The sequence below is a fragment of the Furipterus horrens genome, unplaced genomic scaffold (genome assembly GCF_987537825.1).
Source record: "Furipterus horrens unplaced genomic scaffold, mFurHor1.1.pri manual_scaffold_10, whole genome shotgun sequence".
NCBI classification, from domain to species: domain Eukaryota; kingdom Metazoa; phylum Chordata; class Mammalia; order Chiroptera; family Furipteridae; genus Furipterus; species Furipterus horrens.
In genome coordinates, this window is record NW_028327180.1 from 74,020,050 (window position 1) to 74,045,322 (window position 25,273).

Genomic DNA, 25,273 nt, shown 5'->3' on the forward strand with positions numbered 1-25,273 from the left:
GATCTCTTTTATGTATGTATGTATGTATTATGAAGAAACTAACACGTTTATCCAACTGGTTCATAAATTCAATTTCTAGTTAAAATGTTATAAAGGAAAAAATAAGGGAAATGTGCAGGATTTGTGCTGCTGTGAGGACACAGACAAATGACTGAACACATCACCAGCTGCCTGTCCAGGTCACGACAGAGGTCCCTGGGCTCCAATGTGGTGGAGCAGTGCTATGACAAGGCTGAGAGTGAAATATTGCAGGGACACATCCTCATGGAGCAAATCAAAGTGAACCATCTTGTGATTCAGGACATTGCAGACGGCCTTTGTGGGGTTTACTTGTTTTCCAGCAAGAAACTGCAGGAACTTCCTAATCTGTATGTGCGCTTCCACCATCTGCTCTGGGTTTCTGTCCTGGGAAGCATTTTCAGAGACTAAAATGACAAGAATATCCCCGAATGTAACAGGGAACCTAATGGAGGATTTCTAAGATCTTTAAAATGAGTTATAACACGCACTACTTCAGATTCTATTTTCAAGTGCAAGTCTCCATTAGGTTTGCTTCAATAATTAGGTGATTGCTGATGTTTTTCATTCTTTCCACACGCTCATCATCATCTTCAAGACTGGCAAATATGTACTAACATCAGAGTCTGGGACTGTCTGGTTCTTGTAAATTCCAAGTTTCCTAGGAATAGCCTTTATGGTGATGTCATGGGTCACCATGCTACTACTGCTTGGCACAGATAACAGCTCTATGGAGCATTTGATCTCTATGTAAATATCGTTGTTCTCCTTGGAGACACCTTCCATCTGGAATGAGCTGAAGTTCTCCTGGGAAGACTCAGCACATGCTGAGCCTGCCACCTGCCACAGATGAAGTTGAGCTTGTGCAGGCTACTGCGCAGGGTGCAGGCCTGGCAGGCTTGGCCACCATGTAACTGATGCACGTGAAGTAGTTCCAACAGGCTGCATCCATGATCTTGACCTGAAACTCCAGGACAGGGACTTTACCCACAGGGGAACCTGTTGGCAGCAGAGGAGATTCTGGCCCTAACCGTAGAGTGACCTCTTTTAAATATAAACTAGACTATACAGTTCTTCTACTTAAACCTTCTAGTGACTTTCCATTGTACTTGGAATACAATCTAAACATATGATAGTGGACTTCCGGCCAAGATGGAGGCCTAGACAGACATGCTGCATCTTCCTCCACAACTAAGAAGGGATACAACTACCTCAAAACTAGAGACAACCAGAAGTTCTAGAAAATGAAGCTGCATGGAAGTCCAATAAACAAAGATATAAAGAGGAAATACTCATCCAGACAGGTAGGAGGTGCAGACCTGGGGCAGAGAGGATGCAGTGCGGTGACGGCAGCAGCGGTGGCAGCAGCAGCGACACCAGCAGGCCGGCGGAAAGTGCAGTCACATGTTTTAAAATTTTGGGAGGGATACCTGGGGAGCACTCCCAGCACCATGTCAGATCACGCAGATCATGGTCCCAGCACCGGGGAAAATAAAGCCTCATTGCTCCTGACTGTGAAAACCAGTGGGGGTTGGGGCAGAGAAAGAAACTGCCAGTCTCTCAGTAGAGTCCACTTGTTTAAAGGGTCCCCACAGTGCTAGAACGTCCGCAGACCCACCCACTCTGGGAATAACAGCCAGAACAGCTAGAGAGGTGCCAGTTCCATACTAAGTGGGAGAAGTGCCTGGAAAAGAGGCGAGTGCTGAGCAAGTGGCATTGTTCCCTCTCAGACCTCTTCCCCACATACAGCACCACAACGTGGTGAAACGGCTCATCCTCTACTGATGAATACCTAAGGCTCCGCCTCTTACAATGTAACAGGGGCAACAGCTCTACCTAAGACACAGAGGCAAACAAACACAGGAGCCTGTCAAGATGAGGAGATAGAGAAGTATGGCCCAAAAGAGGGAACAGATCAAAGTTCCACTGGGAGAAGTAAGCGACAAGGAGATGGCCAACCTAACAAACAAGGAGATAGCCAACCTAACAGATGAAGAGTTCAAAACACTGGTGATAAAGATGCTCACAGGCTTGACAGATATGCTTAAGTATGGCAAACGCATAAGGGAAGAAGTGAAGGCTATGCTAAATGAAATGAAGGAAAATCCACACAAAACCAATGGTGAAGGGAAGAAAACAGGTTCGAATCAAAGATTTGGACATAAGGAAGAAAAAAACAGTCAACCAGTACAGAATGAGGAAACAAGAATTGAAAAAATGAGGAGAGGCTTAGGAACCTCTGGGACAACTTTAAATGTGCCAACATTTGAATCCATAGATTGAGGTGCCAAAAGGAGAAGAGGAATAGCAAGAAATTGAAAATTTATGTGAGAAAATAGTGAAAGAAAACTCCCCAAATTTGGCACAGAGAACCCCAAACAAGCTGAACCCAAAAAGGACCACACCAAGACACATCATAATTAAAATGCCAAAGGTTAAAGATAAAGAGAGAATCTTACAAGCAGCAAAAGAAAAGCAGAGAGTTATTCTACAAAGGGGTGCCTATAAGACTCTCAGCTGATTTCTCAAAAGAAACTTTGCAGGCAAGAGGGAACTGCCAAGAAGTATTCAAGGTGATGAAAAGCAAGGACCTACAACCAAGATTACTCTATCCAGCAAGCTATCATTTAGAATGGAAGGGCAGATAAAGTGCTTCCCAGACAAGGTAAAGCTGAAGGAGCTCACCATCACCAAGCTATTATTATATGAAATGTCAAAGGGACTTACTTAAGAAAAAGAAAATCAAAATTATGAATATTAAAATGAAGCAAACTCACAACTATCAACAACTGAATCTAAAAATAAAAACAAAATTCAGCTAAGCAAACCAGAATAAGAACAGAATCATAGGTATGGGGATCATTTGGAGGGTTATCAGCTGGGAGGGGGAAGGAGAAATGGTGCAGGGATTAGGAAGCATAATTTGTTGGTACAAAATAGACAGGAGGAAGTTAAGAATAATATAGGAAAGGGTGAAGCCATAGAACTTATGCACAACCCATGGACATGAACTAAGGGAGGTGGGATTTTGCTGGAGGGAAGGTGGGTATTGAGCAGAGGGGAGCAAAGGGAAAAAAAATTGGAACTACTGTAACAACTTAATCAATAATATATACTTAAAAAATACTAATAAAATAAAATAAAAATAAATAAACATATGAAAGCAAGGCCCAGCATAAATCTGATCTTATCTTCCTAACCCTTTCATGCCACTCTTGTTATAACAATCTTTAACTTCACTGGCCTTTTTTCCATACTTTGATGTCAAATTTCTTATTATCTCAGGTCCTCTGTACAGAATACTTCCCTGTGCCTCAAATGCACTTCTCCCAGAGTTTTGTGTGACTAACTCATCTTCATCCTTCAGACCTCAGCTCAAATATTGCCTCTTTTAAGAGACCATCCTTGCAAGTGCCATTCTGTCCTAGTCACCTTCGACCTAATCATACACACTCTTCTTTTTCTTACTGAAATGTTTTATGTATTCATTTCTTTTTTCTGTCTGTCTCCCTTCAAGAGTCGGACCAGCCCTGACCAGGTTCAGTTGGTTGGAGTGTCATTTCCATGTACCAAAGTTGTGGGTTCCATCCCTAGTCAAGGTGTGTACAGGAAGTAACCGATGAATGCATAAATAAGTGCAACAACAAACGAGGTTTCTCTCTCTCCCTCTCCACCCCTCTCAAATCAATAAACAAAACAAAACAAAACAAAATTAACAAAAAAGAGTGGGACCTCGTGTGTCTATTTGTACCTGCATTCTCAGCATCTGATATAAAAAGCTTGGTCAAGAGTAGGCACTAAAAATATTGTAGTTTTGAGTGATAAATTGTACAATGAATATTAATAAAATAGATTTTTAAAAGAATGAATAAAATTATGTTTGAAATAAATAATTTCATTTTGGAATGAATAATATGGAACATCTTAGAAACTAAGAGAACACGTAAGGAGTTTGTATGCATTGGGCCCTAATAGATATTAATCCCTTAGTGTGATTGAATTTGTCAAGTTCAGCAAATATCAAGGGCCTAGTTTTTGCAGAGCATATGTTCTCTGCCCTCAGAATTGAGAGAGCTGAGAGGATAGTGGGACACTGAGCCTGAAAGGCAAATGGGAGAGATGACATCAAAGGAAAAAATGTTGGGGGTGAGTGGGAGGTTCAGGGCAGGCACTAGCTCAACCAGTAATAGCTCTTGACTAATTTTGCCTCAATTTTAGCTCTAACAAACTGTGGCTATTATTTCTTTAGCATCTGAATCAGTATGCAAAGAAGGTTTTCAAGAAATGCTTCTTGATAGAATTAATAAGTAAACCTATGAATTGTAAAAAAAAAAAAAAACCCTCAGGAAAATTAAAGTCTTAAAATTTCTGACCATGGCTGATATTGGAAGTGTCTAGGAAGCAAATGAAAAAGAATGCACATAATCTAGAAAATTATAATGTAGAAACAAGGTTGAATTGGACACTGAAATGGAAAGAAGGGTGAGAACAGAATGAGAAGAGAGGGGAGAGAGAAGAGAGAGGAGAGAGAGAAGGATTTGGGAATACGAGAGTAATTTTTTCTTCTCATCCTGCTTCACACCCCCAGAGTTGAATCACCCTCAAAGTTTCTGTTGACCTCAGTAGAGGACTCTAAATACACAAATCAGGAAAACAGAGGGAGGAAAAATCTTTGAATGTTATGCAGCAAAAAAAAACACAAAAAAAACCAAACCAACTTGAGGGCCTCTTATTTTTTCTCAATTCAAATCAGATATGCTATGACCTATAAAAGAAAACTAATGATGGTGTGAAACGTGACAGTGTTATCCGATGGTGATACTATAGGACAGATATGTCTAAATCCAGATTATACTTCTGCTGTGGTCTATTTTAGGGAGTTTCTGGATTTGTATCTAAAAGTAATATCTGGAAAAGAGATAACAATTTGTGCTCACATAGCACTTTTCATCCAAAGGTCTCAAAGCACTTTGCAAAGAAATAAGTATTATTATCCCAGATGGAACAACTCAGACACAGGGACTGCTACCCTTTTCAGCAAATTGGGGAGTGGAAGCCGTTGAACTCCTGACATAGGCTGTAAATTATTGAATCAGGTCCTCTCTTGATTGGGAGCTGGGACTACCATTGATGTGACTTTTTTTTAATATATAAAGTAAAACATCAGGTTCTACTCTTAAGAATTTTATCATGTGTTCAAAACATATGAAAATGGGTAGTTTTAAAGCTTCTGAGTTTGGGGTAAAGTATGGCTACTGAAACAAAGAAAAGTGGTCGTTCTGGTCAGACTAATAATAGCTAACATGAGCTGAGCATTTCTGTAAGTGGGCTATATATATTATTTAAGACTCACAACAATTTTAATGAGGTAGGAACTATCATCATTTAGTCCATTTAATTGGAAACCAAGACACAGAAAAGTGAAGTAATTAGACCAACTGTCAATTAAGCAAGTGGTAGAATTAAAATTCAGAGGTTGGCAGTTTGAGTTCATTGCCCACACTCTTAGCCAGTTATTCTGTGCCAGATACTGTGAAGCATTTTGCATGAATTACCTCAGTGAATCCTCACAAAACCCCTAAGAGGTAGAGTTATTATTATCCCAATGTTATTGGAGAAGGAAACTAAGGCTGACAAAGGTGAAGTGACTTACCCAAGTCCACATTCCAGGAGGGGTAGAGCCAGAATTTTGAAATGTAGACAAAAGAGCACTAGGCAAAGAATCAGGGTCTTAGTGCTGTTTCTGCCACTAAAGAGGCTGTGTGACCTTGAGCAAATCAAATAATCTCTATGGTCTTGAGGTCTTCCTCTGTGAAAGGAGGACATTGGGCCACATGGTTGCTAAAGTCCTTCCCAGTGCTAATATTCTCAGATTCTCAGTGTCTGTTTTCTGTTTAGTTCCTTGTTTAAAAAATCCCTGGAGAAAAAGAAATTAACCACACAGAACCTGAGAGTGACTCTGGAAGCCAAATTTAGAAAACAGATCTCAAAAGGATAAAAAAAAAAAAGTTTACAAAATCACTTTATACAGAAAATGTGACTGTCCTGCAAAATGTTTGGCTTGGTTTGTGAGACTCAGTCACCACAAAAAGGCCATGCACGTCTCACTGACTATCCAGTTCTCCTGGATGTAGTAAGTCATGTACCCTGGTTTGGTGGCCATTTCTGGCCACTGAATTGGCTAAAGCTGGACGAAGTCCATCTTGTGTAGGAAGGATCTCAGAGAAAAAGTCAAGCTTTTCATGTGGGTGTTCTATCATGAATTCAGAATGTTTATACCATTCTGTCTACATACTTCTGTTTTTGTTCTCAGTGATTAGTATATAGTGACACAGTCCACTGCTACCATGAACCAGTTTTTTTTACAACATTGTGGGAGCCACAGTGGGTAGTGAACAGGTCCAGCTTCCATTTCTCTGTATGAGGTATGAGTCTGTTCAAAAGTATGAAGTTGATCCAAAGGAAAAATATCATTATCTCAAAGAGATTTCTATACTCTTACGTTTGTTGCAACATTGTTCACAATCATCAAGGTATGGAAAAAACTTAAGGGTCCATCACTGGATAAATGGATAATAATGGATGTGATATATGAAGAGGTCTGTCCAGAAAGTATTCAGCCATGTACTCTGAAAAATAGAGACATTTATTGAAGAAGATACAAGATACAAGAAACATTGCACATAGGACAATGATGCCTCAGTCCCCTTCAAAGGAGGCACCTTGGGACCTCACACAGTTCTCCTGATCATCATCAGCTGCCCCATCATATTTTCTTGAATCTCATCGACGGTATGAAGTCTCTTCCCTTTCAAAGGTGATTTTAGTCTTCAGAAAAAAAAAAAAAAAAGTCATAGGGGACCAAATCAAGGCTGAGGTAGCTGGGTGATTTGATGTTTTGCCAAAAACTCTGCATGAGATGACATGATGCATGAGCAGGCTCATTGTTGTGATGAAGCTGCCAGTCACCAGTTGCCCATAGCTGGGGCCTTCTGAGTCATCCAAAGAGTTTCTACAGAGGAATGATCAAGCTTAATGCAAAACCTGATGCAGAACTTCCGGCCAAGATGGAGGCTTAGACGGACACGCTAGGTCTCCCTCTACAACTATAGAGGAATACAACTACTTCAAAACAAAGGATAACTAGAAATTCCAGAAAATAAAACTACACGGAAGTCCAACATATGAAGTTATAAACCAGCGGTACCATTTGGGCAGGTAAGAGTTAAAGAGGGCAGTGCTGTCTGCGGTCGCACCTGGACAACGGCGGGCGGCGAGGAATCCCGGATCCGTCAAGCCCCTGGCGGTGCACGACCCCGGCGAGGAATCCCGGCTGCGGCCAGGCCCCTGGCGGTGCGCGACTCCGGAGCTGGGGAGAGCGGCCGCCGCATCGCCTTGAACAGTGAGGCCCAGGGGGGTGGGAGGACGGATCCCGGTCTCCTAGCTGAATAACTGTGTGAATCCATCTTGGACCCCAGCCCCCAAAGAAAGCACTACAGGGCTGCGAAATAGGTCGCAGACAGGCAGGCGCCGGCCGGTCGCTGATTTGTGACGCGTACACAGGCACTGCCCCCGACAGCCGGCCCAAGAAAACAAAACGCATCTGTCAAAATGAGGCAGGCAACTTTAGAAATACCGGTAACACAACTCACCAGGCAGCAGATAGAGAACCTGACAGATGAACAGATAAGAAACCTGTCAGAGGCTCAGTTCTGGGCCATTGTTATCAGGTGGCTTACAGAATTCACAAAAGAGCAGGAAAAAGATATGAAAGAAGCGAAAAACTTTCATAACGAAAGGAACAAAACCACATACGAGACAGAAGGAAAGGAAATAAAATCCAGAGTTCATTTCAACAAACTGGAATATGGAGAAGGAACAAGCAGTCAACCAATGCAGCGAGAGGAAATGGGAAGCAACAATGAAAGGATCAGAAACCTCTGGGACAGCTATAAAAGGCCCAACATAAGAATCATTGGTTTGCCAGAGAATGAGGAAGATGAACTAGAACTTGAAAAATTGAGTGAAAATATAATAAAGGAGAACTTCCCAGACTTGGGGAAGGGAATAGACTTGCAGGTCCAGGAAGCAAGGAGAGTTCCCAAGAGACTGGACCCAGGGAGAACCACTCCAAGACACATTATAATCAAAATGTCAAAAATTAAAGATAAAGAGAGAATCTTAAAAGCAGCAAGAGAGAAGAAAAGAATTATGTACAAAGGGGTCCCAATTAGACTATCAGCTGACTTCTCAAGGGAAACCCTACAGGCAAGAAGAGACTGGCAAGAAATATTCAAAGTAATGAAAATCCAAAACCTACAACCACGAATACTCTACCCAGTGAAATTGTCATTCAGAATAGAAGGACAGAGAAAGTGTTTCCAGGACAAAATAAAACTGAAAGAGTTCATTAGATCCAAACCACTGTTATATGAGATGTTAAAGGGACTGGTTTAAAAAAAAAACCAGAAGCTAGGGAGATGAAACAAAGGCAAACTAAATAGGCAACGAGAGTGGAAGAGGAACTGTGGGTACGGGAAGCATATTGGGGGGAGGTCAACAGGGAGGGGGAATGGGGAAAGGGAGGGAGATGATATAGGAATTGGGGATCAAGGTAGGAGGGAATGGAATAGACGGAGAGAGGTTGGGAGGAACTGTATGCACAACTAATGGACATAATCTAAAAGGGGGGGACAACTGGAGGGAGGGGGGCCACCGGGTGGAGGGGAGCAGAGGGAAGGGAAATTGGCACAAATGTAATAATTTAATCAATAAAACACATTAAATCTAAAAAAAAAAAAAAAAAAAAAAAAACCTGATGCAGATTCGTTGCTGTACTCAGTCAGTCATTTAGAATGCAATGGCTACACAGTACGCATGCTCACTCAATGGCATCTACCACCCCCACTGACTAGTACTGTTAAGTCATGATTGTTCGTGAATGTGCATTACAGTCCACTCTTCTTGGCTGCCAGGTTACATAGATGTTGTGCAAACTATTCTCATTTTATTAATAATGGTTGGACTATTTCTGGACAGATATAGATATAGATATAGATATCTCAGATGGAGAAAGACAGATAGATACTACAAGGTGTCATTATATTGGGCCCCACCAAAAAAGAAGTTGGACTCATAGAAACAGAATAGAATGGTGGTTACCAAGGTTTGGGGAGTGGGGGGAGGGGGAGAAGTTGGTAAAAGGATACAGACTTCCAGTATAAAATGAATAAGCTCTTAAGATCTAATGTATAACACAGTGACCATTGTTGATAGTGATATATTATATAATTGAAATTTGCTAAGAGAGTAGAACTTGTGTTCTCACCAAAAAAAAAAAAAGGGGGGTGGTAAATATATGAGGTGATGGGTGTATTAATGAACTCAATTGTAGGAATCCTTTCACAATGTGTATCAAATTATCACCTTGTACACTTTAATTATATTACATGTTCACTTTGGCAGGACATATACTAAAATTGGAATGATACAAAGAAGATTAGTATGGTCCCTGTGCAAAGATGACATGCAAATTTGTGAAGCATTCCATATTTTGTGCAGTATCCCAGTGGGCATCCTCACACCCTTTGATTCCCTCAGGAGAAATATGAGTCAAAGCACAATGTGTGGCACTTAATAGCAAAATCATGACTTTTCACTATAAAAATATTTGTGTGAGGCAATCTGTGTTATACCTAGGTTATTTGTGCCTGTTAACTTGCATTTCCTTCATGAACCTTAAAGTCCTGAAATCGACTGATTTAAAAGTAAATAAATAAATAACAACTTTATCAATTATACCTCAGTAAGTCTAGACAAATTTAAATAAATAAGGGGGGTACCCCAAAAATGTGAGCCTGAGTTTGTAATAAGTCTTGGCCCCATCAGTAGTTTTGTGATCTTGGGAAAGTAATTTAAATTCCCCAGTGTCTCAATTTTCCTCATCTTTTTGTAAAATGATGCTTATACCACTTGCTTTGTAGTGTTATAAATTTCAAATAGTCTGACATTGGTGAAAGTAGTCTGGAGATATTAGAGACCTCTCAGATGACAATGAAAGTGAAGCTGAGAGCCACCTCTCACTCAGAGACATGGTGGTGCACAAAGGAAGCATTTTGACATTGGGCAAGCCTAAATGGGAACCCAATTTCTGTCATTTGGGCAAGTTATTAAATTTCTTTAAGTCTCTTCAACTTGTAAAATGCAAAGTCATTGAGGCATGGAAATAGAGACAAAATTGGCTACTAATATATGGTAGCTATTAGTATTATTATTATCAATTATTGAATTTATGATGAAGAGTTAGTAGGTTTAGAATATCAAGCTTTATTTTCTAAGACATGCATGTTAATTCAGTTTTATCCCCAGGAAAAAGTCAACATAGAATTAGTCTGTCCTAAGAAACCAAATACCCTGCTCTTTTATACTAAATGACTGAGGCTTGTCCTCATGCACATCACACCTTGAGGAAAACTGGACAGGTACCTTTCTTCCCTTTAGAAGTCCCTGACTAAGTCCTACCTTCTGTGGCTGCAGGTATTCTAGTAGACTTGGGATCTCAAAAGTTACCTTTGCATGCTAAATAAGATAAAATTACAGTGAAATAATTCCCAATGCTTTTAAGCATGAGAATCTCATTTAGAAGTAAAAAAAAGTTTTTTAAAGAAATCCCATATAACAATAGTTCTACTTTAAGTAGCTTTTGATTGAGAAAATACAGGATAAAAATTAAGCAACAGTAAAAATTTAGAGGATTCCCTCTTAAATTTTTTTTGAGTAGGTAGTACCTAAACTTGGTACAAATTCACAAGGAACAAAAGGGAATACCATGAAAAGTATCCTTTGTGTGCCCCATTCCTCAGTTACTCAGTGCCCTTCCCAGAATCAACCATTATTCTAATTTGTACTATGTCCTTTCAAAGGTAATTATGCTCTGCAAATATTTATATATTTATCTTTTAAATATTTATTTTATAAGACAGAGGGAGAGGGAGAGAGAAAGAGAGGGACAGAAATATTCACGAAAGAGAGAAACATTTTCAGTTGTCTCTCTATGTGCCATGACCAGGAACTAAACCTGCAACCCAGGCATGTGTCCTGACTGGGAATCAAACTAGTGACCTTTTGTTTTGTAGGACCTCAACCAATTGAGCCACACAAGTCAGGGATATATATTTATCTTTAAAAAATGGTAGCATGTCTTGCCACTCTTCTTCACCTTGATTCGGTCTTCTTCATACTAGACAGTGTCTTGTTATACTTTAAAATGGATTTGTGAAAAAAAAGAGAATATGTATTTTTATTCCTCCCAGTGGCATCTACTATTGAAAAGTTGTACTGAATTTTTTAATATACAGAAAGTCTTAGTGTGCAATAACTACGCACCACTTAGAGATTCTCAGCCCTTAGACTGGAAACCATTGGCATAAATAAAATATAAATAATGTTCAACATTAATTTGGTCCTTACTCTGCACTAGGCATTGTTCTAAGCACTTTACACTTATCTCACATAATCTACATCCTTCAGATCCTCCTAGTCTCAGTTTAAATGTTATCTCCTCAAAGAAGCCTTCCCTTATCCAAGTAGATCTATCATCTCCCCTTTCCATTATTCCCTATCATTCCATCATGTTTATTTCCCTCAGAACACGTATCACTAAGTAATTTAGTTACCTATTCATCTATTTAATTGTTAAATGTTGTCTTATCAACTAGAGTTTGAGCTTTGAGAACAGAGACAGTGTCAGTTTTGGTCACTGCAGTCTACCCAGTGACCAGTACCGTGCCTTCATGCTTTTCACAGAGGAGCCATTATATTGACTTATTGACTACCTACATAATAAACAAAAAACCAACTTTACGTGGTAGACCCTCATATTACCTCCATTATGTGGGTGAGAAAACTAAGGCCTAGAGAGTGAAATAGATTCATCCCAAAGTTAGTAAGTTAAAAAATAGGTTGAAACTTACTTGAAAAAAATAATGGAGGAAAACTTCCTAATTGGGCAAAGGAAATAAACATACAAGTCCAGGAAGCACAGATAGTCCCAAACAAGTTGGACCTAAAGAGGACCACACCAAGACACAACATAATTAAAATGCCAAAGGTGAAAGATAAAGAGAGAATCTTACAAGCAGCAAGAGAAAAGCAGAGAGTTATCTACAAAGGAGTTCCCATAAAACTATGAGCTGATTTCTCAAAAGGAACTATGCAGGCAAGAAGGGGCTGGCAAGAAGTATTCAAAGCGATGAAAAGCAAGACCTACAACCAAAGATTACTCTATCCAGGAAAGCTATCATTTAGAATGGAAGGGCAGATAAAGTACTTTCCAGATAAGGTAAAGCTATAGGAGTTCATCATCATCAAGCCATTATTATATGAAATGTTAAAGGGACTTACTTAAGAAAAAGAAGAAGATCAAAATTATGAACAGTAAAATGACAACAAACTCACAACTATCAACAAATGAATCTAAAACAAAAACAAACTAAGCAAACAACTAGAACAGGAATGGAACCATAAATATGGATATCCTATGGAGGGTTATCAGTGGGGAGGGAGATGGGGAAGAATGGGGGAAAAGGTGCAGGGATCAAGAAGCATAACTGGTAGGTACAAAATAGGGGGATGGATGTTAAGAATAGCAAAGTACATGGGGAAGCCAAAGAACCTATATGCATGACCCATGGACATGAACTAAGGGAGGAGGGATTGCTGGAGGGAAGGGAAGTACCGGAGGGCAGGGGGCAAAGGGGAAAAAATGGGACAACTGTAATAGCATAATCAATAAAATATATTTTTAAAAAAACTGATTGCAGCCCAGCTCTGCTTGGCCCCAGAGCACAAGCTCTTTCCCACCACTTTGGTCTCAGAAACAGAAGACTGCATATAGTCTTGGCTGCTTGTGGTCTTGAGTAAGTCCCTTTTTCTCCTGGGGACTGTTTCTTCCACTGAAAAATGAGAAGGTGGAGTTAGTGATCTTTTTAGCAATGTTCTGTGATCTGTGAAATGAAAAGGGGGACAATGAAGGGGCCAACAACATGGACTGTGCCTTTAAGAGAGCTGATTTTCAGTTCACTAAAGATTTGTTGCTTCTATTTTTATGCCAGGCATTGTGTTGGATGTTTCATTGGATAGGGATACAAAGACATAGTCCCTACCATTAAGATGACTGGTCTGAACCCTAGCCGGGTAGCTCAGTTGGTTAAAGCATCATCCTGATATGCCAAGATTGTGGGTTTGGTCTCCAGTCAGGACACATACAAGAATCAACCAGTGAATGCATAAGTAAGTCAAACAACAAATTAATGCTTCTCTCTCTCTAGCTCTCCCTTTCTCTAAAATATTTTTTTTTAAGATGACTGGTCTGATGGGTCTAATGCAGCCCTGTTAACAGTTGTTTAAAGTAAAGTATAGGTCAGTCCAGTAATATGTATGAGGCACATGGTAAAACAGAAGAGGAAGGATTCCTTCTATCATGTATGTGTATGGGGATAGAAGGGAGGGGTGAGGTATAATGCTGAGCTGGGCCTTGGGGAAACAAGGTAGAGGTGAGACTTCCTGGACATTAGAGGCATTATGGGTAGAAGCACACCAAGAAATAGTTCAATGTGCTGAGGATTGCTAGGGTAGGAGGTTGGCTCCCAGGGTGTGGAGCTGGTTAGGCCAAAGTAGCCCATGAAGAGTCTTGCTGAAGAGCTTGGACTTTACTCCTGAGAGCGATGGCATTGGCAGATTATATTTACATTTTATTTTTAGAAAGATCATTCTGGCAGTGCATGATGGAGAAGGGTGAGGAGGTGAGGTGTAGAAACCAGTTAAGAGTTTGCAGTAGTTCAAGTGAAAGGTGATGAGCACTTGGACCTATATTCAAGGCAGAGTTGAAGAGAAGCTAGATAAGTCAGAGATATTTTAAAATGTAGATAAAAAGGATTTGGTGATTGATTAGACGAGGGAAAAGAGGATGAGACTAAAGAATTTATTGGAATGGACTGGGTTGCCAAGTATAAAACGGTGCCATTAACAATTACAGGGAATCTGGATTAGGGTGGGAAAGATAATGCTGCTGCCTTTGGGTATATTAAGTTTGAGGAGTCTCTTAGAGATCCAGGAGGAAAGGTCTGTCTCCTTCCTTTCCAGAATAGCAGTCCTAGCCTCAGTCAGACATCCTTGGGTCAGTCTCTTGGGCCTGGGGTGGGGTAGTCAGGGATAAAATTCTCCAAAATCTCACTGAAATTCCTGAGTTCCACATCCTTCAAACTTATAAGCTGGATATTGAAAACTTTCTAGATCGTGGACTTGCTTTTTAAAATAGGATACTGGTTCCAGTGGAGCAAACTCTCCTGCCTTTTGTAAGCACTAGACTTTTACAAGCCCCTGGCTGGTTTGGCTCAGTGGATTGAGCGTCGGCCTGCGAGCTAAGTGTCGCTGGTTCGATCTTCCAGTCAGGGCACATCAGAGAAGGAAAACTCTGACTCCAAAAAACCTCCGCTGCCTTGCAGCATACCTCTTTAGGGGAAAGACTAAGGGAGTAAACCCCGACAGAAAATCTGGAGCCGGAGTCCCTAAGGCGGTTTGACGTTGTAGTCAACACCAGCAACTCCTGCGGCGCACCTGAAGCCAAGCTGTATTGACTCCGTCTTTCCCTTGGACCCTTCAGCTGCGAAGAGAGGGGGGGGGGTCTGCTGCATGGGCAACAGCAGACCCTCCATATCACCCTGCCCAGGCTCTGTAGCTTCAGCTTCACTAGAGAGGACACTCCAGCGTCATCGCAAGATGTCGATTCAACACGGGAGGAGACAGATACCGTGTCACTCCCGAGTCGGACTGCGCAGCCATTCTCGGCGGTGCAGATAGACTCTTAAGAAGCTACACCATTGTCTCTCGAGACGGACGGCTGCCGACGACGACGACGAGACTTTTACAAAGAAACCATTTCCTGTGGAGCAGCCTCTGGCCTGACAGGCTCTGGCTCTCAGGTTGGCTCCAGGAAGCCCCCAACTCCTTAGGGAGCAGTTTTTAAAAGGATGAGGTCACCCCCTGGCCACCCCTAGCGGCTGGAGAAAGCCCAGATCTTGGGGGGCTGGACCCTCTCCCAACCACCACCTCTGGTTAAGTGTCCTCAACGCCGAGACAAGACCTCATGCCCCAACTCTTTACCAAATGACGGAGCTTGGATCCTTCTCCACTCAACCTGAATCTTCAGCGCTCACCTGGCGGTGACAGGGCCAAGCACGTGGGCTCGATTAGGGGCCACCTTTGGGGGCCTCCTAGGGACGGGGCAACCCAGGAAGCGGGATACTGGACCGCCAGCCTGTCAGCGGCAATCTCCCTGGAAGCTACAGCTCTTGGCCAAAGGCAGGGACACGCCCTGTGTTCCACTCCCGTGTTCATAGGACGCTGCCAGAATCCGTTATCCCTACTCTGGCCCCTCCTCATACACTACCCCATTCTCATGCTGATAAATCCCAAGAGCAAAGGGTAGCACGATCCTTTCCGCGCCCCTGCGGGCTGAGGAGCTGGGCACTAAAGCAGTGCAGTCCCAAGCTTCCCCTGCAGAAGCCGCGCTCCTCACTCGGTCCGGAGGTAGAGGGGGCGCGAGAGAGCAAGTGGGCGGGCGTCCCATCCTCCGCATCCTCCTTCAGGTCCTGGCGCGCAGGGTGGGAGCGCTGCGCGGCTCCGCGCTGCGCATCGCGGCCCGCTTGCCGCCTGCCCCCTGCCCTAGCTGGGCCACGTCCCGGGGCTGCGGGTGGAGGGCTACGAGGCGCTAACGTTACGCTGTTTCCGGTTTTCCAGCAGGCTCTGTTTCCCCTCCCAAGGCGGCGGCGGCGGAGCGGCGGAGCCCCCCAAATGGCCTGGCCAGATGCGGCAGGTTTGCTGCTCAGCGCTGCCGCCGCCGCCACTGGAGAAGGCTCCGTGCAGCAGCTACAGCGACAGCAGCAGCAGCAACAGCAGCAAGAGGAGCAGCAGCAGCAGGAGCAGCAGCAGCAGCAGCAGCAGGAACAGCAGCATCTCCCGTCCCGCTGCGCCCCCAGAGCCGCGGCCGCTGCAACAGCCGCAGCCCCGCAGCCCCGCAGCCCGGAGAGCCGCCGCCCGCTCGCGAGCCGCAGCCGCCGGCGGCATGAGGCGCGACCCGGCCCCCGGCTTCTCCATGCTGCTCTTCGGTGTGTCGCTTGCCTGCTACTCGCCTAGCCTCAAGTCGGTGCAGGACCAGGCGTACAAGGCACCCGTGGTGGTGGAGGGTAAGGTACAGGGGCTGGCCCCAGCCGGCGGATCCAGCTCCAACAGCACCCGTGAGCCGCCCGCCTCGGGTCGCGTGGCGCTGGTGAAGGTGCTGGACAAGTGGCCGCTCCGGAGCGGGGGGCTGCAGCGCGAGCAGGTGATCAGCGTGGGCTCCTGTGCGCCGCTCGAAAGGAACCAGCGCTACATCTTTTTCCTGGAGCCCACGGAGCAGCCCTTAGTCTTTAAGACGGCCTTTGCCCCCCTCGACACCAACGGCAAAAACCTCAAGAAAGAGGTGGGCAAGATCCTGTGCACTGACTGCGGTGAGTCGCCCCCTCTCTCTGCTGGAGAAAGGGGGGAGGGGCGAGCTGTTGGAGAATGGGGGTGGGGCGGAGAGGTGCTGCAGGTGCTCAGGCCTGGCAGCGCCCGGCCACTGGGGGTGGGGCTGCCCCTGGCCAGGGTGCCTGGCACGGGTGGGTGAGGGGGTTGAGGTTGGGGAGAAGGAGGATCAGGTTCAAAGTGTGCCAGGGATGGGGAAGGGCCGGGGGAAGAGCTGGCCTGTGCCAGCAGGGATCTGCGGCTGATGTATGGCATGTGGGGCTGGAAAGCTGCCATCATAGCCCAGCAGAGTCAGGAAAAACGGAGAGGTCCGGGTGGTGCTGGCCCGAGGCTCAGTGAATCAGGAGTGACCCTCGGAGGCTTTGCCCGCTCTGCTCCCACGGGCCTGCTTTGCCCAGGCTGGCAGGGTCTGCAGGAGCAGGTGGGTAGACTCCCAGGCTGTGAAGGCCTCCGCTTACAAGTTCTCCTAGGGAATGATGGCCCTCGCCCCCTCCTTCCTCTCCTGGACTCCCGGCTCTGCTCATCCACATCGCTGGCGCAGGCAGAGTTGGACTTTTTCTGCTACTGTTTTCTGACCTCCATGTGGCTCAGGGTTTTTTTTATTGTTTGTTTGTTTTCCCTTTATCGTGATTTTCTCAATTGTGATTGCCTGCTCAGCGGGTAGCACAGCCTTCTCATAACCTCCAGGACTAGCGAGCAGACACTTCTTTGGGCTGTTTCTGGGAGATCTTACCAGGTCTGTTAATGGCGATGATGATGAAATAGAGTAACTTCTGATGAATACTGTAAGTTCAGCTCTGACATCTTACGGGCAGGGTGTGTTGACTGCATCTCTCATCTTCATGATGTTGGGTGCTGCACGGGAATGCAGGTGAAGAGAAACAACGCGCCGAAATCTGTAGATCTGTGCAGCTGGGATGGAGATCTCCCGTGTCAGAAGCCAAAGAAATGTCAATTGAAGAGCTTTTTCTTTTTGTCCCTGAATCCAGTGCTTACTTCTTCTTTTTAAGAGATTTTATTTCTTTATTTTTACAATACTCTCTTCTTAGGAAGATATTTTAAACCAAATTGTCCCCAAACTGGAGTATTTGCTGTTAGTTTGTCTTATGCTTATTCATGTTGGGGTTTCATTTTGTCCCAGTTAAGGCTGAATTTGGTGCTTGTGGTGTGACTCTGAGCTGTGTAATCACTGAATTGTGATAGATGTCCTGGACTGTCATAGAAGTTGGGATGTTTACCCAGTTTACTGATTCTGGGTAGCGTAATGAGGCTTTGGGTAAGTAGCAAAGAATGTGGAACAGCTCATAGGAAGTTTTGCTGCCTTCATCTTTCTTGATCAATGCCTTTGGCTTTTGGAAGTTTGCCCCCCACCCCTGCCCACTACCACCCCCACCCCTGTCCTTCAAAAGACAAATTTTAGTTTAGTGGTGGGAGTATATGTAGGCATTAAGTTCAACTATATCATGTTAGTCAGAAGAACCTTGCAGTGTCTTAATGAGAAGAAAAAAACATTTGGTGATCAAAGCAGTTCTTTCTCTGATAATTGTACTGTGGACTATTGTTGACTGCTCTTTTAATGTTAGTTTTATGTTCTGAAATGTTTTATGATGACAAGTTGAGAACAGTTAAGACTTTCTAATTTTTTTATTCTGCTAAGTATTTTATCTGAGACCCTTTAGGGAGCTGTGGAACTGTATTGTGCAGTGGGAAATAGTAAAAACATTTATTGAACCTTGTCCAAGGACAGCTTCTGTTTTAGATTTTGGTGAGTTGCTTCTAAATATGCACAGAGCACATTGCCAATATTGTCCACTGAGACCCAATGGTCATTGTCAGATAACCCCACAGAGTCACTAACTTCTCTGCTACCGGTTCCCCTCCCCCTCTCAATTATACCTTGTTTGTTTTAGTGAGCATTTAAGAGTTTAATAGTTGAATGTGGAGATTATGAAAGATTTGAGGGTCAGAAATATAGTCTGCTTTTAGGCTATGGTCATCTCATATAATTAAAATAGCATGTGTAGTATATATATATATATCTCAAAAAGATAAATTTAGGACTGCAATCACTACTCAAGAAAAGATCCTCACACCCCACAAATTATCAAGGAGCAGGAATGGCATGGAAGTAAACATTTTAAAATACAAAAGTATTTGCTTTGAATTGGTGGTGAATAGATACATGTCAGTTTTGGAGGATTATGTAAGGGAAGTAGAAATTAAAGGACATGTTTGTGAGAAGAAACTTGTGGAACTGGTGATAATATAACAGAAGAACATAAACTGCATTTTCTTATTTTCTACCATGTGGTTAAAGAAAACATGGACTGGTAATGGTATATTAAATAAGGAAACAAAGTCATCCTAACTAACCACAACACCTTCCTTGTGCTCAGCAGGAAATAACTAACAAATTCATTTTCTGTTTTCTGTCTCTAAAGAAAGCCCTCTGGGCCACAGGGTCATTGGGAACATTTTCTCCTTGGAGCAGGTTTGCCCATTGCAAAATAGGGAAACTGGCACTTGGAAACTGTCATCATGGCTGTTATATTGAGCAATTGTGGTTGAATCGTTACTTTGTTTTGCCAGTTTCAGCTCTGAGTGTGTCTGGGTTCTGAAAGGTGTGGTTCCTATGGAGATGATCTGAAAAGTTGTCTTTGGGTGGACCAGGACTTTGGAATAACCTACTATATAGAAGGATATGTTATGCTTAAAAGTTGGCATGCATCAGTAGCATCAACTCAGGAGTCAGACCACACCCCTTCTAAAAGGTCCTCATAAATGGCTAATTTCACTGCAACTGTGAAGTTTTTACTTGAAGCCTGTGAAGTCCTCCTGGAATAGCACTACCTGCCAGAGGGGCATTTTTACATGGAGGGGTTTTCTGTGCCTTTGTGGAAAAGGAGAGGAGAAATAGTTAGAAAGGATGCTCAGGGATTAGCAGCTCTGTACAGTGCTACAAAAGCATCCTGTTCTGCAAATAGTCCTGCATTTTAAACAATGCTTACATATATTTTGGGGATAATCACACTATAACTTGTTGCTTTCCTATATATGATTTTAAGCAGTTTTCTTATTGATAGATATAGTAGATAGCATTTAAAAAAAGATCATTCTTTTGGGGGGGACTTTCTTATTTGAAGTTTTCTTCCAGAGTATAGTGTACTTTGTTGTTGAAGACAGAAAAGGTGTATTCCTGGGGGACTTCACATTCTTTAGGGTCGTTGTTAATTCATTTGGCACCTAGATTCACATATTAGAGGAAGGTGGTTCACACAATTCAGTATAGCAAAAGCGACTGCATATTTTTAAAATGCTGTTTATTTAAAGAATCTGTTCTTCCCTAGCCAGCTGGAAACCCAGCTGTGATGCAGCTTGAAGATGGGAAAGTGAAACTAGATTAGAAACTGACCAGTCCTGATGGTGAGGAGGACAAGGCTTGGTTGTATCTTCAGGGGTAGAATTACCATTATAATGTCATTATTCCTTTTAGTGGCTGCTCTCCTCAGCAGACTGGGATTCTTGGAGGCAGGAACCATATTTTATCTCTGAGTTCTTGTTTCTTTTTGCTCTCCTGCCCTCAGAATTTGAGGCTGCCCCTGGCTTACAGTGAGACTCTCACAGAGTGTCTTTTGAATAAAGTCAAGTGAAGTTAAAAAAGCAAGCTTCCAGATTAATACTAAAACAATTTTAACTTGCCATTGTGTGACACTAAGTCCTGTGCTGAAAAGCTAAGTTTAATGATAGCCTTTACCTATGCTGTGGAAACCTTTCTTCCAAAGGAATCATTATCATCTGGAGTACTTAACCACAAAGTGCTTAACCATTGTGCTGATTAGCGTTAATGGGATTTAAGCAGTGGAGAATAAAAGTCTTGTTGTAGAGGAAAGACCTTTTCTTTTTGGAGGGTAGATTACCACTTCCCAACCCTGTGTTGAAACAATAAAATGACTATCAGTTTGAACTAACAAATGGTAAACTAGAGAGGGGTATATTAACTAACTAGGCAATTAACTTCCTCTTACCATCTTTTATTATTGAGGACATTTTAAATTTATTTCCTAACAGCAAATGCATCAAGTTAGCTTTTTCTTTATAAAATTGTATTTGTACTTTTGAATATATAGTACATTTATATGGCTCAATTCAGAAAGTACGTAAGACTATAGGGTGGAAAGTCTCCCTCTCACTTTGTCCTCGGCTACCCAGTTCTACAGCAATTGTAAAATAACATATTCTTTAAATGTGTATTTTTCTAAAAAGCAGAATGTTTTCAAAGTAGTCTCATATATATTTTTAACAGATGGAGAATGTTAATTTTGCCATTAAGCTAATTTTATGGTAAATTCTTCCCTTATAATAGATATTTTTAAAAATCTGACCCAAGATCTTAATTGGTAATTTACCTCTCAGATATAACCCTAGGGTCAGGAGAGAAAATACCAACTTACTTCTTAGATACTTTGCCATTCAGAAGTTTTCCATTACAATGAATTTTGTGATTCTTAGCTGAGGTGCTCAGGAAGAGAGCCAAAGGGTTGTTACTGAGCTTTGGGGCTGCAGCTGTGCCCATACAGCAGTTCCTACTGTTTCACATTCTTGCTAATCGCACAGTAGCATCCATGTGGGAAATCACATGATTCCATATATGGAAAGAGAAAACTCCACAGTGCATGATTGCTTTGATTTTCATTTAGAAACCGAAGACCCCAGTTGCTGATGAAGAGTTTGATTTTGACCATATTCCTGTACAGGGATTCCAGGGGGAATTAGCCCCTCACGTGCTAGTTTGAAGTACTGCGTTTAAGGTAACTGATTTGACAATAGTGCTAAAATGTCAGAGGATCAGGGAATTGCTATTTGGATAAATGGGGAAAATGCAGCTATGCAAATCTAAACAGTGAGAAGTCTTAACCCTCTGAATCCTGTTGGCTTAATGGTATGTAGCAATTTTGAACATTAATTTGGAAAAGGAATGGTGACGTCAGTATTAATGAAATCCCCACCTGTGCAGTCTTCAATAACTTGTTTCTGGGTCTTTCTTATCAAGGTCTGAAGTGTTGTTAATATAATTTACACTGAAGGTAAAGAAATGTACTCCCAAATTTGGGTTTGGTTGGATGTCTGTGAAATGCGGATTTTTGTCTTGCTTGTTTCTAGTGAATTAACCCTCCTCTCTCACTCTACTGATTGGAATTTGTACATAGAAATACATCTAGACCTGGCTGGTGTGGCTTAGGGGATTGAGCACTGGCCTGTGAATCACAGGATCGCTAGTTCAATTCCTGGTTAGGGCGCATGCCAGGTCCCCAGTTGAGGGTATGTGGGAGACAACCAACCTCACACGGGTGTTTCTCACCCTTTCTCCCTCCTTTCTACTCTCTCTAAAAATAAATGGATAACATGTTTTGGAAAAAAGAAAAAGAAAGCAATACATCCGGTTTATGAATTTCAAGAGATGATATAAGGAACTCTTTAGAAAAATGGGGAAAGTAGATGAATTGATTGGTGGAAATACTAAATTATGACAAGTTTGAAAAAAACATTGTCTTATGTGAAATGAGTCCTTTAAAAACAACAGCACAGAGACGAATCATGGTGAGCTAGAGATCCACTGAAGGCTGTAGGAACTGAAGCAAACCTGGAGGGTGATTAAAAGGCATTAGATTCTACGTATCATCTAGAATCAGATGATAGTAGTGGAGGGGAGGGGGTTAGGGCGTGGAGGGATTGAGCAAAAAGGAAAAAGGACTCACAGACATGGACAACAGTGCGGTGATTGCTGGGAAGAGGGAGGTATAAGGGGATTAAATGGTAATGGGGGAAAAAAAAACAATAAAGATTAAATAAATAAATAAATGACATTAAAACGACATGAAAGAGAACCTACTGTACCCAGGCAAAAACTGGGGAGCTTTTGCCAATCTGAGGTCAAAAAGACAGATTCACACTGACTGAGAGCATTTGCTGCTAATCAGCTGTGATGTTTTTGGTAATTATGAAATGAGGTTAATTTAAGGCACCTTCTTTTTCTGGATAGTTGCCGTCAGTGGAGTGTGGCATACGAGCTTCATTCTACAGCAACATTCCCTTCCCACTTTGTACATGCAGTGAAATCCAAATAGCCTCTCCAGGGATTTTCTTTGGACAGAGAGCCTGTGTAGCTCTTCTCTGTGCCTCTGCTCAGGACCTGATTGTGTTGCTTGCCTCCTGTGGTTGGGGCTGGAGGTGGTTAACATTCCATTTACCCTTGCGGAGGTCTCCAGAGTGGCCAAGGCACAGGTATCCTAGAGGGTTTCTGTTTCCTACTAGCAACATCGACCCCCAATATGTGATGTTCAGATTACTTTTTATTTTCTCTTCAGAAACAGAATCCTAAATGGTTCTCTTTTTCCTTCACAGATTTCCTGCCCTATGCAGAGCACATTGCGCACCGCCCCCCCATCCTCTTTCCATCCCTGATTTGTTTATACAGACTGAAGATTTGTCTTTGTCCTTTAGGCTGGGATGTTTTACTTGGTCTTGATCCTGATCTTGGTCCAACTAACAGAAGCCAAGCTGAGCTAACATTCCTCAGAACTAAATGAATGAGAGGAAGGTCACCACATGGCTAAATACCTGATCCAACCCACGGGCAAGTCAGGACATCATCAATTTGATTGTGACAGTGATGTAATTTGGTAACCCAAAGGTTGTATTATTAAAAGAGCTTTGTTTCAATTCTATCTTTCAAATGTTTGCTTCAACAAATGTTTGAATACATGCTCTGTGTCAAGAACTAAGGACCCTAGGGAAGTTGCATCAGACACAGTCCTTGCCATCAAGGAGCTTACAATCTAGAAGTTCACATATAGAACAGTCATTCACTCCAGGATATGATGAATGCCATAAGATATACAAATATAGTGCTTTTGGGAGGAGGGGAAGAGTCATAAAGGGAATATTAGACCTGGTTAGAGGATTAAAGAAGTTTTCTTGGAGAAGTAGTTGGAGCTAGGGTTCTAATATAGGTAAGTTGGGGTGGCTTATGGATAAAGAAAGATGAGATCAACTGATTAAATTGATTCCATGCAAGTAGCTGTGGGATGTGTTAGTAATACAGAAAATAACCAGGATGAAAGAGAGAAATTGACAAGTATTCCTCATTTTTTTTCTTAATCTTAGAGTTTTAGTCTTTTTGGCCTGTATCACTTACATGACACTTATCGTTTAATGTCATGCATTTTAATAATTATTTTTGGTGGGTCAGTATCTTATCTTCTTCACCTGATCGTAGATTTTGAGGGCAGTAACTTAAAATATGGCTAAGTAAGTATTTGATTAATGGCTATTGCCAAGAAAGAAGGGGATGAGTGATCCCTTTTGCTTTCTCTGCCAACTGTCTATATGTCCTAGACAAATGTCAGGGTTCTTTGAATGACAGCCCAGACTAAGTGACAGACCAACCATGGAAAATATCTTCAGACATTTTGATAAAGGGCAGAAGTGTTGCTTCTCGGTTATGTTTCAGTTCAGTTTTCTTTTTCTTGATAGTCCATAGTGTTATTTTCTTGTAAGTAATTCTCTTCTCAAGTTTTAGAATTATATCTAGGTGGTTTTCTTCACGCCTGTCAATATTTTGGCTTATGTTTTCTTTCTGTCTTGGTTAGTTAGCATTCTGAAAAATTTTCCAGATTCACTTGCCTTGTGAGCTTTTTGGATATTCCCCATTCTGGTCTGTTACTCTCGCCTGTTTGTGCTTGAAGATGAATAGCTTAGGAAGTAAGAGGTGTGACCAGGTGTCTTCTGTAGTAAGCTGAGGTCACAAATTAGGAATGGTTGTACCTTTTTTTGCCTAGTAGGTAGCTAGGGGATGTCTGGAGGCCAGTTCTTAGATTTTTTTTTTCTCCTAAAAGTGTATGGAGTGGGAACCCAATGCTTTGTCATATCTCTCTTTAGGCATATTCATTCTTTCACCATTTCCTTGAAATGAGACATTTTCTGCCACGTGTGCTGGGCAGAAGTACCCCATGGGGGCTGTGGGCAGGGGCTCTCTAGAGGGAGTTCTCTTCTAGCTCAGAGCTCCTAAGGACCATTAGTCATCACCTTGCTATGGCACTCAGCTTGCTCAAGTCAGGGTCCCTTCCACTGGTGCCTGTGGCCATTAGTATAATCTCAATACAGTACCCACCCTGTTGCTTAGGCCAGTAATGAATTTCACAAACACTGTACCATTGATGACTGTATTCTAGAGTAACTTTATGTGGCTTTAGAGAGGAGAGTTTACATCCTACTCAGGATGAAACAAATCAGTTTAGTTGATGATCTGTTGTCTCTGACTTCTGTCTCTGAATGAGAAAAACCATCAGGGCTTGTATCCAATGTGACTTTTCTAGCATTGTCATTGGTTGATTGGATTTCAGGGGGAAAAAAACAAAAAGAAGAATAGTTTTTTAAAAAGGGAAAAAAGCCCTGGCTGGTGTGGCTCAGTGGATTGAGCGCCAGCCTGCGAACCAAAGAGTTGCTGGTTCGATTCCCAGTCAGGGTACATGCTTCACTTGTGGGCCAGGTCCCCAGTTAGGGGCATGTGAGAGGCAACTGGTCAATGTATCTCTCACATATTAATGTTTCTGTCCCTCTTTTTCTCCCTCCTTTCCCATCTCTCTAAAAATAAATAAAATATTTTTAAAAATAAAAAAGAAGAAAGGAGTCT

General features: G+C 42.4%; 1 protein-coding gene, 1 non-coding gene and 1 pseudogene across 4 annotated transcripts in view; 2 read left to right on the forward strand and 1 right to left on the reverse strand.

The window, feature by feature from the left end:
- Nucleotides 1–180: 180 nt before the first annotated feature.
- LOC150000693 (checkpoint protein HUS1-like) lies at nucleotides 181–6,181 on the reverse strand (annotated as a pseudogene).
- Nucleotides 6,182–9,469: 3,288 nt separating this feature from the next.
- LOC150000694 (U6 spliceosomal RNA) lies at nucleotides 9,470–9,574 on the forward strand. The gene has a single exon (XR_016513896.1). It is a non-coding gene; the product is annotated as a U6 spliceosomal RNA (small nuclear RNA).
- Nucleotides 9,575–15,691: 6,117 nt separating this feature from the next.
- Nucleotides 15,692–25,273, forward strand: part of NRG2 (neuregulin 2) — a 175,978-nt gene continuing 166,396 nt past the window's right edge. For all 3 annotated transcript variants that reach the window (XM_090288192.1, XM_090288191.1, XM_090288193.1), the window contains exon 1: nucleotides 15,692–16,565. In XM_090288192.1, coding sequence (XP_090144318.1) covers nucleotides 15,884–16,565 — 682 coding nt within the window. In that variant the 5' untranslated portion in view covers nucleotides 15,692–15,883. The remainder of the gene's footprint in view (nucleotides 16,566–25,273) is intronic.